The following is a 12,691-nucleotide window of genomic DNA, read 5'->3' as shown; positions in this document are numbered from 1 at the left end:
AGGCGAGCTGCTGTTCTGTTTCATAATGGTTACAATGTGAAAAGAAAAGACAAGACGATTTTCTTTTTCTTTTTTTCGTTTGTTTTTGGATTCATCGGTTTTTCTTCTACTGGATTCATCTGAGTTCCTGTTGATCCAGACTCTTCAATGAACTGTACCAGGTGAGAGAGAGAGAGAGAGAGAGAGAGAGAGAGAGAGAGAGAGAGAGAGAGAGAGAGAGGGGATGTATGGGAGGAAAAAGTACAGAAAAAGCGAGAGAAAGAAAGAGGGAGAGAAGAGTAAAAGAGAAAGAGTAGAAAAAGAGAGAGGTTGAGCGAGTGCGCGTGTGTGAGAGACAAGAGATAGAGATAGAGAGAGAGAGAGAGAGAGAGAGACAGAGAGAGAGAGAGAGAGATAATAGAGAGAGAGAGAGGGATAATAAACTGCGCAACAGCAGGTTCTGCAGGATCAGTGATCATCTGTCTTTTAATTCCTGTCAGAAGTCGATATTTACTAATCGATCAACTCATTTCTATCACAACATCACTGTTTTAATGTTGCTTCAGCTTCCTGTTTGCAGTTCTTCCTGTTTCAACCAACCTGCCCCCCCCCCCCCCCCCCCCCCCTCACCTCACCTCACCTCACCTCACCCCCCCCCCCCCGGCAAAGTTATTTTCCTAAAATAAACAGCGTTATGTGACCGTTCAGTTGCAATATTTAAATGAATTTCAAAATGTCTTAATATGATGTAATAATATGATTCTCGCTGTAAATGACAGCAGGAAAAACACAGTTCACACATATTTTGGATTCTTTTGGGACTTTTGCTGTAATTTTCATATTTTCTGTCCTGGTGTTGAATTTATCAGCTGTATAAGTTTAGATGCTCCTCATCTGCTCTATTATAATTCAGATTATAGTTTTATTTACTGTTTGCTGTTACTATTTAATTTCCAAACAGGGATCAACAAAGCTTCATCTCATCTCATAAAAAACAGCACAGAGCAGAATAAGTTGATGGTATCTCTGCAGAGTCAGGTGTGTCTACGTGATGCAGGTATGCGTCAGAAAGCTCCGGGATGTCCTACACCCTCTTAAGGATACATAACTATATAGTTTTGTGACACAACTTTCACTGCAGTGATTTTGTTTCGCAGATACCGGGTAGAGTATAACTGCAATAAAATAAGTTTTGCAGGGGAAGGAATCTCCTCCATTCACACTTCCATTCATAAAATTCACGCTGTGCGATCTGTCTGTACCACGCGCGGAACGTGGTGGCCCGTGACCTAGACCTGACGTCACCTATTATTATTATTATTATTATTATTATTATTATTATTATTATTATTATTATTATTAGGAGGGGCTTTGAGTTTGGCCGTGGCCCATGACCTAGACCTGACGTCACCTACCAACGAACAGCTGCTTGACGTCATTTCAGTCACGACAGTTAACATTATACAGGGTTGCTGTTTCTTGACTTCATCCAAGAGGTTAGGTGGGGTAGAAACGCAGGAAATTTGTTTTAAATTACTATTTTTTTTCTGGGGGACGACCCCAGACCCCCCCGCCGGTTTTAGTGAACAGAGTCGTGAGTCACTTTAGTCTTCACCTTCCAGAAGTGTTGAAGTGTCTCAGAGCAAGGCAGCGAGGCCGAGTCGCTCGGGATAAAGCTGAATGACAGATAATCATTCAAATGGAAGATGTAAATCTAATTTGTTGGGTTTTTTTTTAAAACCAACAAGTTGGATCTGGATCACTGAGATCCAGCTGTGACCTGACCTGAAAACAAAATATTCATACAACCCACACACAGTCAGCAACAGACAGGACAGGATATGTTGCTTTAAAATCAGTGACGGGAAGAGAAGAGGAGCATCGTACCAGAAACTAACTAACCGAACCGGTCCTGTGATCTGGCTCCATTATTACTGCATTTAATATAAAGTCCAGGCACAGTCAGTTCACTGCTGAACTGAATTTTTGACTTAAAAATGTTTCTCCTCTGTGAAACCACAGGACTCGGAGTTAGAATCATATGTTCTGCTTCAGCTGACGGCCGGTGGCCTTCTGTCTCTCAGAGCCCAGAATACTACAGATAAATATAATAATAATGATCTTTATTTAAATAGCACTTTTCAAAACAAAGTTACAAAGTGCTTCACAATCAGAAGAGATAAAAGAACAAAAGACAGAACAATAGATCAGTAAGGTAAAAGTGATAAAACCAAAATATATAATTAAAGAATGCACAACTACTTTACTTCGTTACTTGCCCTAAATAATAACTAGTTATTTCACTAAGTTAGTCTTTATTAAAAGTAACTCGTTAGAGTACTTTCACATTACCCACTTAAAAACAATGCCTTTAAAATACGTCTTCTGCTGATGTCATCACTCTTATTGTACAGAAGTCATCAGTGATCATCAGGTCTGGGTCTCAGCCTGAAGTCACATCTGCTGTCTGAAGAACACATCAAGCAGCTTCCTGGTTCACAGTAAACTAGATCACAGTCTGCTCTCAGAATAAACAGCAGACTGACTCACAAGCTTTCAGTTCAAATCTTCAGGTTAGATAGTGAAGCTAAACTTACAGTTAATAATGTTCTTCCCCTTCTCTTCCATCAGTTCAGAGTAATGTGAATATCTCCAAGTTCTGCAGTTTGTTGTTCGTCCTGACAGTGAGTCGTGACCTCCGGCCCGCAGCTGCTGCAGTCTGCTTTAGCAACATCATGTCGAGCAATACTTTGGTTTTTTATTTGTACTAACTCAACATTTTTTTTTTATTATTTGCACATACACATCAAACACAAACACATTGAATACAACGCACACCAAAACCAAATGACAACAAACACAATCACATCACCACAAAAGACACAAAACACCAAACAAAACAAGAAAAAACAACAACAACCGCAACAGGACAAACACACAACTACAGAATCGCTTCTTTTTTTCTTTGAGCCAATAGACACCACCAACATCTCACTGTCATTAGCTATTATTTTCTCCAGAATATAATAATGCTTAACCATTGCTTTAAAATAGCCTAATGTTAGCATTGATTGTGTTTGGGTTCTAAATATAAAGAACTTCCCTAATAAAATCTAAAGATTACAAATGGCCTCACACCCGTCCCTTAGATCTCAGAGTATTATAGATTACATAGAAATGTCCAAATGTTGTAATACTAGTTCTAGCCATTTTTTAACCTCTATCCAAAAGGATACTATTGGACAGAACCAGAAAAGATGTAATAAATCCTCACTATCCTCTGCACAAAATCGACAATGATAAGATTCTTCAGTACATACATTTAACATCTTTTTTATAGCCAGTATCTTATACAACACTTTCATGTGAATATTCAAATCTTTTGTAATTTTCTGAATCAAACTAAATACTCGTCTCCATGGAATGGGCGTGTCAAATATTTCCTCCCAATAACAATGCATTTTATATGGGGTATCAATTAAATGGTTACTTGTTAACATAAAGCTGTATACAACATGGTTGATCGTTACATTTGATAGCCAGTTGTGACGTTTACTACAAACAGTCAACTTCTTAAACCCTTCAACTTCCTTCTCCATATCAATGGAATAGCAGTAACTGGTTGATTATATTGAATTTGTGTGCATACATCTCCATACATTACAAAATTCTTCAAACTTGAAAATATTACCTGTTGTATCAATAATGTCATTAATAAAGATTATACCCTTCTCAACAAAAGAGACCAAAATTGTGGTTTACCATTAATAAGAATATTGGAGTTCAACCAGACGATCTGACTTAAGATTTCATCTTTTTTTTCTGGCGGAAAATATTTGAAATGTAACCATGCATTAAATATATCTTTGAAAAAAGGGGATGTATTTTTTAGGTATTCCCTTAAAAACCAAGAAATGTGGACTGATGTTAATTGAATAAATGTGAATATATTTGTTTTAAATATGGGGTTTAAATATTTCAAAATTTTACATGTTGTACTAAGTGGATTTTTATATATTTTCTGTAACCAAGATGCTTTCAATGACTGGTCAAGAGCTTTGATATTAAGTAAATTTAGACCATCATTGTCGTAGGAATTATAAATGCATTTCTGCTTGATCCTCTCTGGTTTTCCATTTTTTGACCTTATTGTCAAAACATTTAAAGAAACTTTTGTCTGGTGTAGGTAAAGCTTGAAATAGATAAATAAACTGAGAAACCACAAGTGTGTTTATTAAAGTTACTTTACCATAAAGTGATAAGGCTTTCTCTTTCTAGGGCAATAAGATTTTATCCATTTTCTCCAATTTCATGTCAAAATTAGCCATCACCAAATCTTGGTTTTTCTCTGGAATATAAATCCCCAACATTTTAATATTACCATTGCACCATTTAACTGGAACGTCAATAGGTAGTTGGAAGTTTTTACCTCTCAATTTTCCCAGTCTTAGAACTGAACATTTATCGTAATTTGGTGTTAATCCTGATACTCTGGCAAAATCATCAAGAACCATAATTAAAGCATCTAACGAAGATTGTGATGGTTGTAAAGCAAATGTTGTATCGTCCGCAAATAAAGACATTTTGGTTTCTTATCCATTGATTCTAAGCCCTTTTTATATTTGAATTATTCCGAATACAAATTGCTAATGTTTCAATGGCTAAAATAAACAAATTTGGAGATCATGGGCAACCCTGTCGTACGCCTCTAGAGGGCTCACAGCTGTCCGATAGATAGACATTGTTCAACACTCTAGACTTCGGAGCATGATAAACCTTAAACCACTGAATAAAGGAACCACCAAAATTAAAATAGTGGAGACATCTGCAAATAAAATTCCATTTTATCGTATCAAAGGCTTTCTCAAAATCTGCAATAAAAAATAAACCTGGAAGGTTATTTTTTTCATAGTGTTCCATAATTTCGAAGAGAGAGCATAGATTATCACCAATATACCTGCCTTCAATGAAACCATGTAGGTCATCATGGATTATTGCACTTACAACTTTTTTCATCCTCAGAGCTAAGCATTTAGAGAAAATTCGAGAGGCCTCCAGTTCTTAATATTCTCCGGGTTTTTATATTGTCCATTAACTTCCTGCTTTAGCAAGAATGAAATCACACCTTCCATCTGAGTTGGAGATAGTTTTCCTTGTTCATATGAAAATTTAAAGCATGCAAGAAGATGATCTTTAATCTCAGAGAAAAAGGTTTGGTATACCTCAACTGGTATACCGTCCAATCCTGGGGACTTCCCTTTCTGAAGGAGTAAAGCTGTAGCTCATCCTCCATCGACCTTTCTCAGTTTTTTGTGATTCTGTCAATGTTCTAACCCCCTTCGGAAAAAAATGCCTATATTCTCTCTCGCTTTGTGGACTATATTTATTTTTTTCTGAGAAAATTTTATTAAAAAAATCTTACTTCCTCTTGTAATATTAGTTGTGGTGATGTTAAAGAACAACTCCTCTGGTGAAACCAATTTTGTAAAAAAATGTTTGCTTTGATTCCAATAATTTAATCTAAGAAAGAATCTGGTACACTTTTCTCCCTTTTCCATCCATGTTGCCCTTGAACGATAAATAACACCTCTTACTTTCTCCATATGAAGGATTTCTAATTCTCGCTGTTTTTGTTGCAGGAAGGCTAAAATTTCTGTTGATGGATTCACGGTTATATCTATTTGATAATTATTTATATGATAATTAATTTTTCTATCTCTACATTCAATTGTTCTGCCAACAAACTGCTTTCTTTTTTCTTCCTTCCCTAACTAAACATTTAACCATTTGGAAGAAAAATAAAAGTAGCAAAATGTAAGTTTGAGAAAGTAAATAACTGATTACATGACTGTAAGAGTTTAATTTGGGAACTACATTTTACAATTTGTGTACCATTTAGCGTAGGAATGCTAAGATAGCATATCGAATAACATATTTAGTTTTGTCTGAGTTTAAAACAAGATTGAGAGTGATGAGAGATCTGGAGAGCATCAAAGCCAGACTGTAATAGGAGCCTGGTTTTCACACATTCAGTATGGTATCATCAGCGTAGAAATGGATATTATATTGTTGTGTTGAAAAAATTGTATTAATTATATAGTATATAATGAGAAAAAGTGTGGACCAAGGATAGAGCCTTGTGGAACGCCTTTACTGATCCCTAGAAAGCTTGAGTCAGTGCCAACAGCAGTCTGAGTTCTTCCAGAGTTTGCAGTGAAACAGTTAAGGCAAAATGATCATCAAAATCAAGTAACACGTTGTCTCTCTCTCTCTCTCTCTCTCTCTCTCTGTCTCTCTCTATCTCTCTCTGTCTCTCTCACCCTGCCTCGCTCTCTTTCTCTGTCTCTCTTCCTCTGTCTCTCACCCTGCCTCGCTCTCTCTCTCTCCCTCTATGTCTCTCGCCCGGTGTCTCTCCAGGGTTCTCCACATTCTGAACCCTCGCCCCGGGGTCCCATCTCCCATCATGCCCGTTGACATGGCGATGAGAATCTGCCTGGCCAGCTCGCCGCCTCTGCGCTCCTTCCTCGGTAACTATGACAACCACTGCAATTCCCCGGCGACTGTGCTGTTGTCGCGCTGCGAACCGCTGCGACCCTGCCTGGCCTCCGGACGCTGCGGCGACGCCTCCGGCGGCGGTAACAGCTTCGCCTCAACGACTGCGACCATGGTGAGCGCCGGTAGCCGGGCGTGGCCGAGGAGGAAGAAGAAAAGCGTGGTGTTTGCCGACTCGCGGGGCCTGGCGCTGACCGCCGTCCACGTCTTCGACGAGGCCGAGGATGACCAGCTGGCCGAGCTGCAGTTCCACCTGACTGACCTGGAGGGCGCCACCGCCAGACTCAGACTGGGAGACGACCCAGGTGACTTGATCAAAGAACAGTTATGATGATGATGATGATGAAGGGTGTCATACTGGAATGATCCTTCAGGGAAATTCTCTTCATTATTATTATTATTACAATTATTCCAGTTATGATGCTAACTGACCCTTCCTTGTTCTCAGCTCCTGGTGTTATGCTAGCTGACCTTCCCTCCTAGCATTATGAGGCTAATCAATCGCTCCTTGTTTTCTGCTCCTAGTGTTATGTCCCCAGTCGACCACTCCTTGTTTTCTGCTCCTAGCGATATTGTGCTAATGGACTCCTCCTTGTTTTCTGCTCCTAGTGTTATTATGCTAACTGACCCCTCCTTGTTTTCTTCTCTTAGAGTTATGGTGCTGGTTGACAAATACATTTTTTTCCAGTCCTAACAGTCTGACCCGTCCTTTATCTTCCTCTGCCAGACCCTGCAGAACGTGGTTCTGCTCTGGTTCTGGACTTCACCCAGCCGGGTGCAGACTACCTGGAGCTGAGGAACCGACTCAAAGCCCAGCAGGTCTGCCTGGAGAGCTGTTCTGTCCAGGAGCACTCGCTCTCTGGCACCGTCCAGGTCCGAAACATCAGCTTTGAGAAGTCCGTCTCAGTCCGGATCACCTTCGACTCGTGGCGTTCCTTCCAGGACGTTCCGTGTCGGCACCTGAACAACGTCTACGGCTGTCCGGACACCGACACCTTCTCCTTCACCATTCCAGTCCCAGAGGTCCTGGAGCCATCAGAGCGGGTGGAGTTCTGCCTTCAGTATGAGGCTCGGGACCAGACCTTCTGGGACAACAACCACGGGAACAACTACGGGCTGTTGGCGTCGGACCCGGACGGAAACCCGACCAGGAGCAGCGGTGGAACCGCCGGGATGGAGATCCGCAGAGACGACGGAGGAGAGCGGTCGGAGATGGAGTTTGATCGCTTTGGAAGCCCCAGGACATCGGCTGGGATCTTCCCTGAGTGGCAGAGCTGGGGACGCATAGAGAACAGCGCCCCCTACTGGTGAGGACACACAGGACACATTCCATGTCGCAGTCACTCCATTTGTCTCCCTGGAATGAATGAGTCAGAACAGCCACAGGGGAAAAGAAAACAATTGTATTGAAGTTGTTAAAGATTCATGGGACTTTCATATGAGCGACGTTAAGTCACGTTTTACCTTCTGGAGTTTATCCAAGATGTGGTGGTAGGATACACTGTGAGCTTCTTTCACTCGCGTCACTTTACTTCCCCAAAATGAATTCATCTGAGTGCTGATTTGAAGCTTCTATTAGAGATTCACAACGCCTGCACACGAGTGGCAAAGCCTAGTTTTACCCCCTAGAGGTTTGCTGAGCAAAGTGTCAGGTCTCAGGACAACAGGCTTCAGAAGGTTTCAGTTAAACATCACAAGGCCTCATGGGAGCTTCTTAAGGATTCATAAGTGCTTCATAAAAGCATCCCAAGAAGGCATTAAACTTCACAAGACCTCAGAAGGTTTCATATTTTCAAACATGGCAATTGTTTCCCATGGCAGTAGCATGTAGAAAGAGATTAATAAGAATCTCATAAGGATTCATAAGGGCTTCGTAAAAGCATCCAAAGGATTCATTAAACTTCACAAGGCCCCATAAGGCTCCATAAGTCTCACAAGGATTCAAAAGTGCTTTCTAAAAGCCTCCCAAGGATTCATTAAGGGTTCAAGGCCTTATTGCTTTATACGCCTCCATAAGGCTTTATAATGCCATGTACGTCTTTATACGGCTTCACAAGGCTTCATTAGATCACATAAGGTTTGACCCAAGTCTCCATAAGAGTTTCATAAGGACTCAGAGGCACCATGGAAAAGGATCCAATGGATTAATTGAACTTCACAAGGCTTCATAACACTTCATAAGGCTCCATAAGAGCGTCACAGCAGCACCAGTCTGTCCCAGTCCCGGTGTTGGACACTCAGCAGCATGAAGACGGAGGAGGGAAGAGGATTTACAGGCATTCAATTCTAACGATTCAGGGATCTTCAAATCTTCAGGATGGATCGCACACTTTCTCCATATTTCCTGTTGTTTTCCTGAACACCCCCCCCCCCCATCCCTTTCCGCCATGACACCTGATTAATGACTCTCAACACAAACAGTTCACCCTGCAGGATGTCCAAGTCCTGAAACAGCTCTAAGACAACATCAGCACCTTGACACGAAGACCTACTGTCTCAGCCTGAAACACTGTGTTCAAAAGATTTAAGATGCCTGAAACAAACCCATGTCTACCTAAAGACAAGTTGGGTTTCAGAAAAACAAAAGGAAAAAAAAAAAAGAAAAAATTTGTTTAGACTAAAATTATAATTTTAGAAATTTGTGCTGTGGACTAAAAAAAAGGAAAATACTTTTGTTGACTTGAAAAGTGTGAAGTGTTGATCCTGTTCCTGTGTGTTAAACCTTGATGCCTTCAGCTCGGGGCTCAGTTCTCCTTCGATTCAGTCAAACCAGGATCTTCAGAAGTAAAATACTGAAAAACAGAGATACTTCCTAGAATGAGTGTTCTAACATTAGCACATATACATGGCATTTGCATTATACATGTTAGTCACTGGGCAGATGTTAGCTGTTTTTTGGAGACTTTCAATGACAAAACTAGAATGAATTTCAGTTTTTTTGTCTGCTTTGAATTGACTGAATTGAAAGTGATTGGAGCCCCTCCCTGTCTCCCTGTGTGAGACCCAGCATGGCTCAGTCCAAACCTGCACTTTAGTAAATATTATCCAATGAGCTTTAGTATCTAATATCGCTGCAGCTGGATGAGAAGCACGTATCTTCCAGTTTTCAGGGATGGTGAGGATCATGGCTGAAGGTCCCATTGACGCCCGTTCATTTTTAATGCGGTACAAGATGTTTGAATTGGAGCCGTGGGCCGCAGGGTTATGGGTCCGACTCCGCACTCAACTTCCCATTTAAAATTGTAAAGTTGGAGTTTCATATGACAGCAGCAGTATGTATGAAAAATATCTGGTTTCGGCAGATGTTTGTTTTCATCAGACTGACCGTCACTTCCCCTTTAAGATGAAGCTCAATGTTTCTGACGCTCTCAACTCTCTGCTGACATCTGCTGTTTGGACCAGAGGCTCTGTGGGCAGGGCCAGAGGCTCTGTGGGCGGGGCCAGAGGCTCTGTGGGCGGGGCCAGAGGCTATGTGGGCGGGACCAGAGGCTCTGTGGGCGGGGCCAGAGGCTCCAGTCTGCAGCTATATTGTTTTGAACAGACAAATCAGATCAGATTTTTCAGATTTTTCTCTGCTCTGGTTTTACCTTTCGTACCTTTACGTCGTTTTAACGAGTTAACACAGCTAGCTAGCAAATGCTAATTAAGTATCATTAATGAAAAATAAATAAAAAATTCAGTAAAACTCCTTCAGATCTTAACATCATCCCAACGATGGATCAACCGTTCTCCATCTTTGTTTCTGAGACGTTTCTTCCTGTTGTCTTTAAAAGGAAAGTTGTAGAGAACTGCGAAGATTTGAATCAACTGTGATTCAGACTGTTCACTGTATTTGAAATCTGTTCAATTACTTTAAAATACTCGTATTTGTCCACTTGAGTGACAGGTGGGCGGGGCTTTGCACTAAGCAGAACATTTAGTTTGTTTCTTTGCACCAACTGAGGTCAGTCAGTCAGTCAGTAAACCAGTCAGTTAGTTGTCACCAGGGTTGGACTTCATTCGGGAAGTAGATTTCTGTTTAAATTCAAAGTCCTGTGTATGTCAGTATGTTATGTGTAGTAACTGCCTGTCTCTCTCCACTTTACACCATTTAATGATGCAAAAAACCATTAAACTGCTTAAAAATGTATTATCTAATCCATTAAGATGCTGAGAGAGAATGTAGGTTTGGTTGAAAGTGATTGAACAGACGTTAAAGGAAAACTGTTCAGTGTCAGATCTCATCCAGCAGTTATTTACTGTTTTAGTGAACCTGCTTTCCCTCGACCTGCCTCGTCTGCTTCTACTGCAGTTAGAGACGTTTCCCAGAATGCCTTTCAACAACCTCCAGAGAAGGGGCGGGAACTTGTTGCTTTCAATCAAAGGCGGGCGTATTGGCAGGGAAATGCAGCGCGTCGTGGCCACGCCCCTTACTGCAAACCCAACATGACTCAAACCAGTTTGAACTGTGAAAATCTCCATGAACTAATTTTGACGGTTTTTCCTACATGACATGAATGCAGCATCAGATGTGAATGTTGAGGTCAAGGGTCATGCTAACAGCAAACGGATGAATTTTACTGTTATATTTCATTGTCATTGTTCCTACATTTCTCTCCCAGTTAAAACGCTCCGTTAGCAGTGTTCTTGTTAGCTCCTGGCTAACACCACCAATTTGTTTCCTAAGGAATGCTAACGATGCAAAACCGTTTTAGTGCCCCCACCATGTGACAGGAAAACAACACTAAAACTCACTCCTGAGGTTATAGCTATGCATTTTAATGATGATAATCATACTGAACTCTAGTTGTCATGGTTACTGATGTAGGCGGAGAGACGGAAACCTGAACCTGCACTTCCTGTTTGCTCCTGTAGCGGTAGCGGTTTAAAACGCCTTCAGAGAAAACGCTTAGTGCTCTTACCCTACTGTCCTAGCTGCTACTACTGTGTGTGTGTGTGTGTGTGTGTGTGTGTGTTGCTCCTAAGCATTAACCAGATGGAGGGGGAAAGCCCTGTAGAGAGTTTGGCTGTAGACACACACAGCTAACCTGTTAGCATCACAGCAGGCTGCAGCCATGCTAACCTGCTAAGCCCCACCCCTCTGTGTGTGCCTATCAAATCTCCAGGACTGTGGAGCCAACATGGCTGACTTCACCAGGCCAAACTCTCTATCAGTGGCTCTGTGTGGGAGGAGGAGGAGGAGGAGGAGGAGGAGGAAGGGGGGGGGGGGGATGTTATTTACAGAATGTGCAGCGGAGATGGAAGAGAAATGGAATGTGAAAGTGTTTTAAAGAGAATGAGAGCTTTAGCTCACAGCAAACCTGAAGCTTTGCACAAGTTTCACACAAAATATTCTGCTTCAACCTCCATGTGAAAACTAGTAACACTGCTGTAAAGGTCCAGTCTGGCTAGCAGCCGCAGTTAGCCGCAGAGCTAACTCAACAAGACGCAGAGAATCCTGCGGTGGAAACCAAGCTAACGCTGACCAAGCTAGCTGCTCTGTGCTAGCTACTGTATCCTAGCAACGCTGCAGTCTGAAGTGCAATGTAGCAAAGTTCTGAAGCAAGAAGTGATGTAAACAGGAAGTTGAATGTACAAACGGGTCTAAAGACACCGGACGGACGGGATGTTTTGTATTGTGATGGAAATTATGGTTGACAGTTTGACTGTTCCTTTGTGTTTCCTTTCAGAATAAAAGTCTAATGTTTCTAGTGTTGACAGTTTGACTGTTCCTTTGTGTTTCCTTTCAGAATAAAAGTCCAATGTTTCTAGTGTTGACAGCCTGCGACTCTCTTCTTCTCCTGTCTGAACCAAGTCTGCAAAGTCTCTGACAGGAAATGAGACATTTCAAAACACTGAATACATCCAGCAATGTTGGACACTGACAATTCATGACATTTGTCTTAATTCGTCTTCCTGTCCTCCACTAAACATCACTGATGTAAAGAACAACACTGCTGTCTATATTCAGTTTCATCAAAATGAAACTTAAAGGTCCATCTGGTGTAAAGCAGGGTGTCCATTATCAGGAATTAATGGACACCCTGCAGCCAATCAGAATCGAGTATTCACCCAGACCATGGTATAACTAGCTCAGAGAGATGCTGGAAAAGGAACGTGGAGAAATGGATTGAGAGTGTTTTTGGTTCATGACACCACCACACACAGCTTTGAATGGACA

The 12,691-nt window shown here is 41.4% G+C and overlaps 1 protein-coding gene across 1 annotated transcript; it reads left to right on the top strand.

Moving 5' to 3' along the window:
- LOC139930847 (protein phosphatase 1 regulatory subunit 3C-B-like) lies at positions 1–12,226 on the top strand. The gene is made up of 3 exons (XM_071924134.2): positions 1–161; positions 6,397–6,836; positions 7,259–12,226. Exons 1-3 carry the CDS (start codon positions 148–150, stop codon positions 7,840–7,842), a joined length of 1,038 nt encoding a protein of 345 aa, XP_071780235.2. The 5' UTR covers positions 1–147; the 3' UTR covers positions 7,843–12,226.
- The last annotated feature ends 465 nt before the right edge of the window (positions 12,227–12,691 follow it).

This window comes from Centroberyx gerrardi, chromosome 20 (assembly GCF_048128805.1).
Source record: "Centroberyx gerrardi isolate f3 chromosome 20, fCenGer3.hap1.cur.20231027, whole genome shotgun sequence".
In the NCBI taxonomy this organism is placed as follows: Eukaryota; Metazoa; Chordata; class Actinopteri; order Beryciformes; family Berycidae; genus Centroberyx; species Centroberyx gerrardi.
This window is presented reverse-complemented; position numbering and strand designations above follow the sequence as displayed.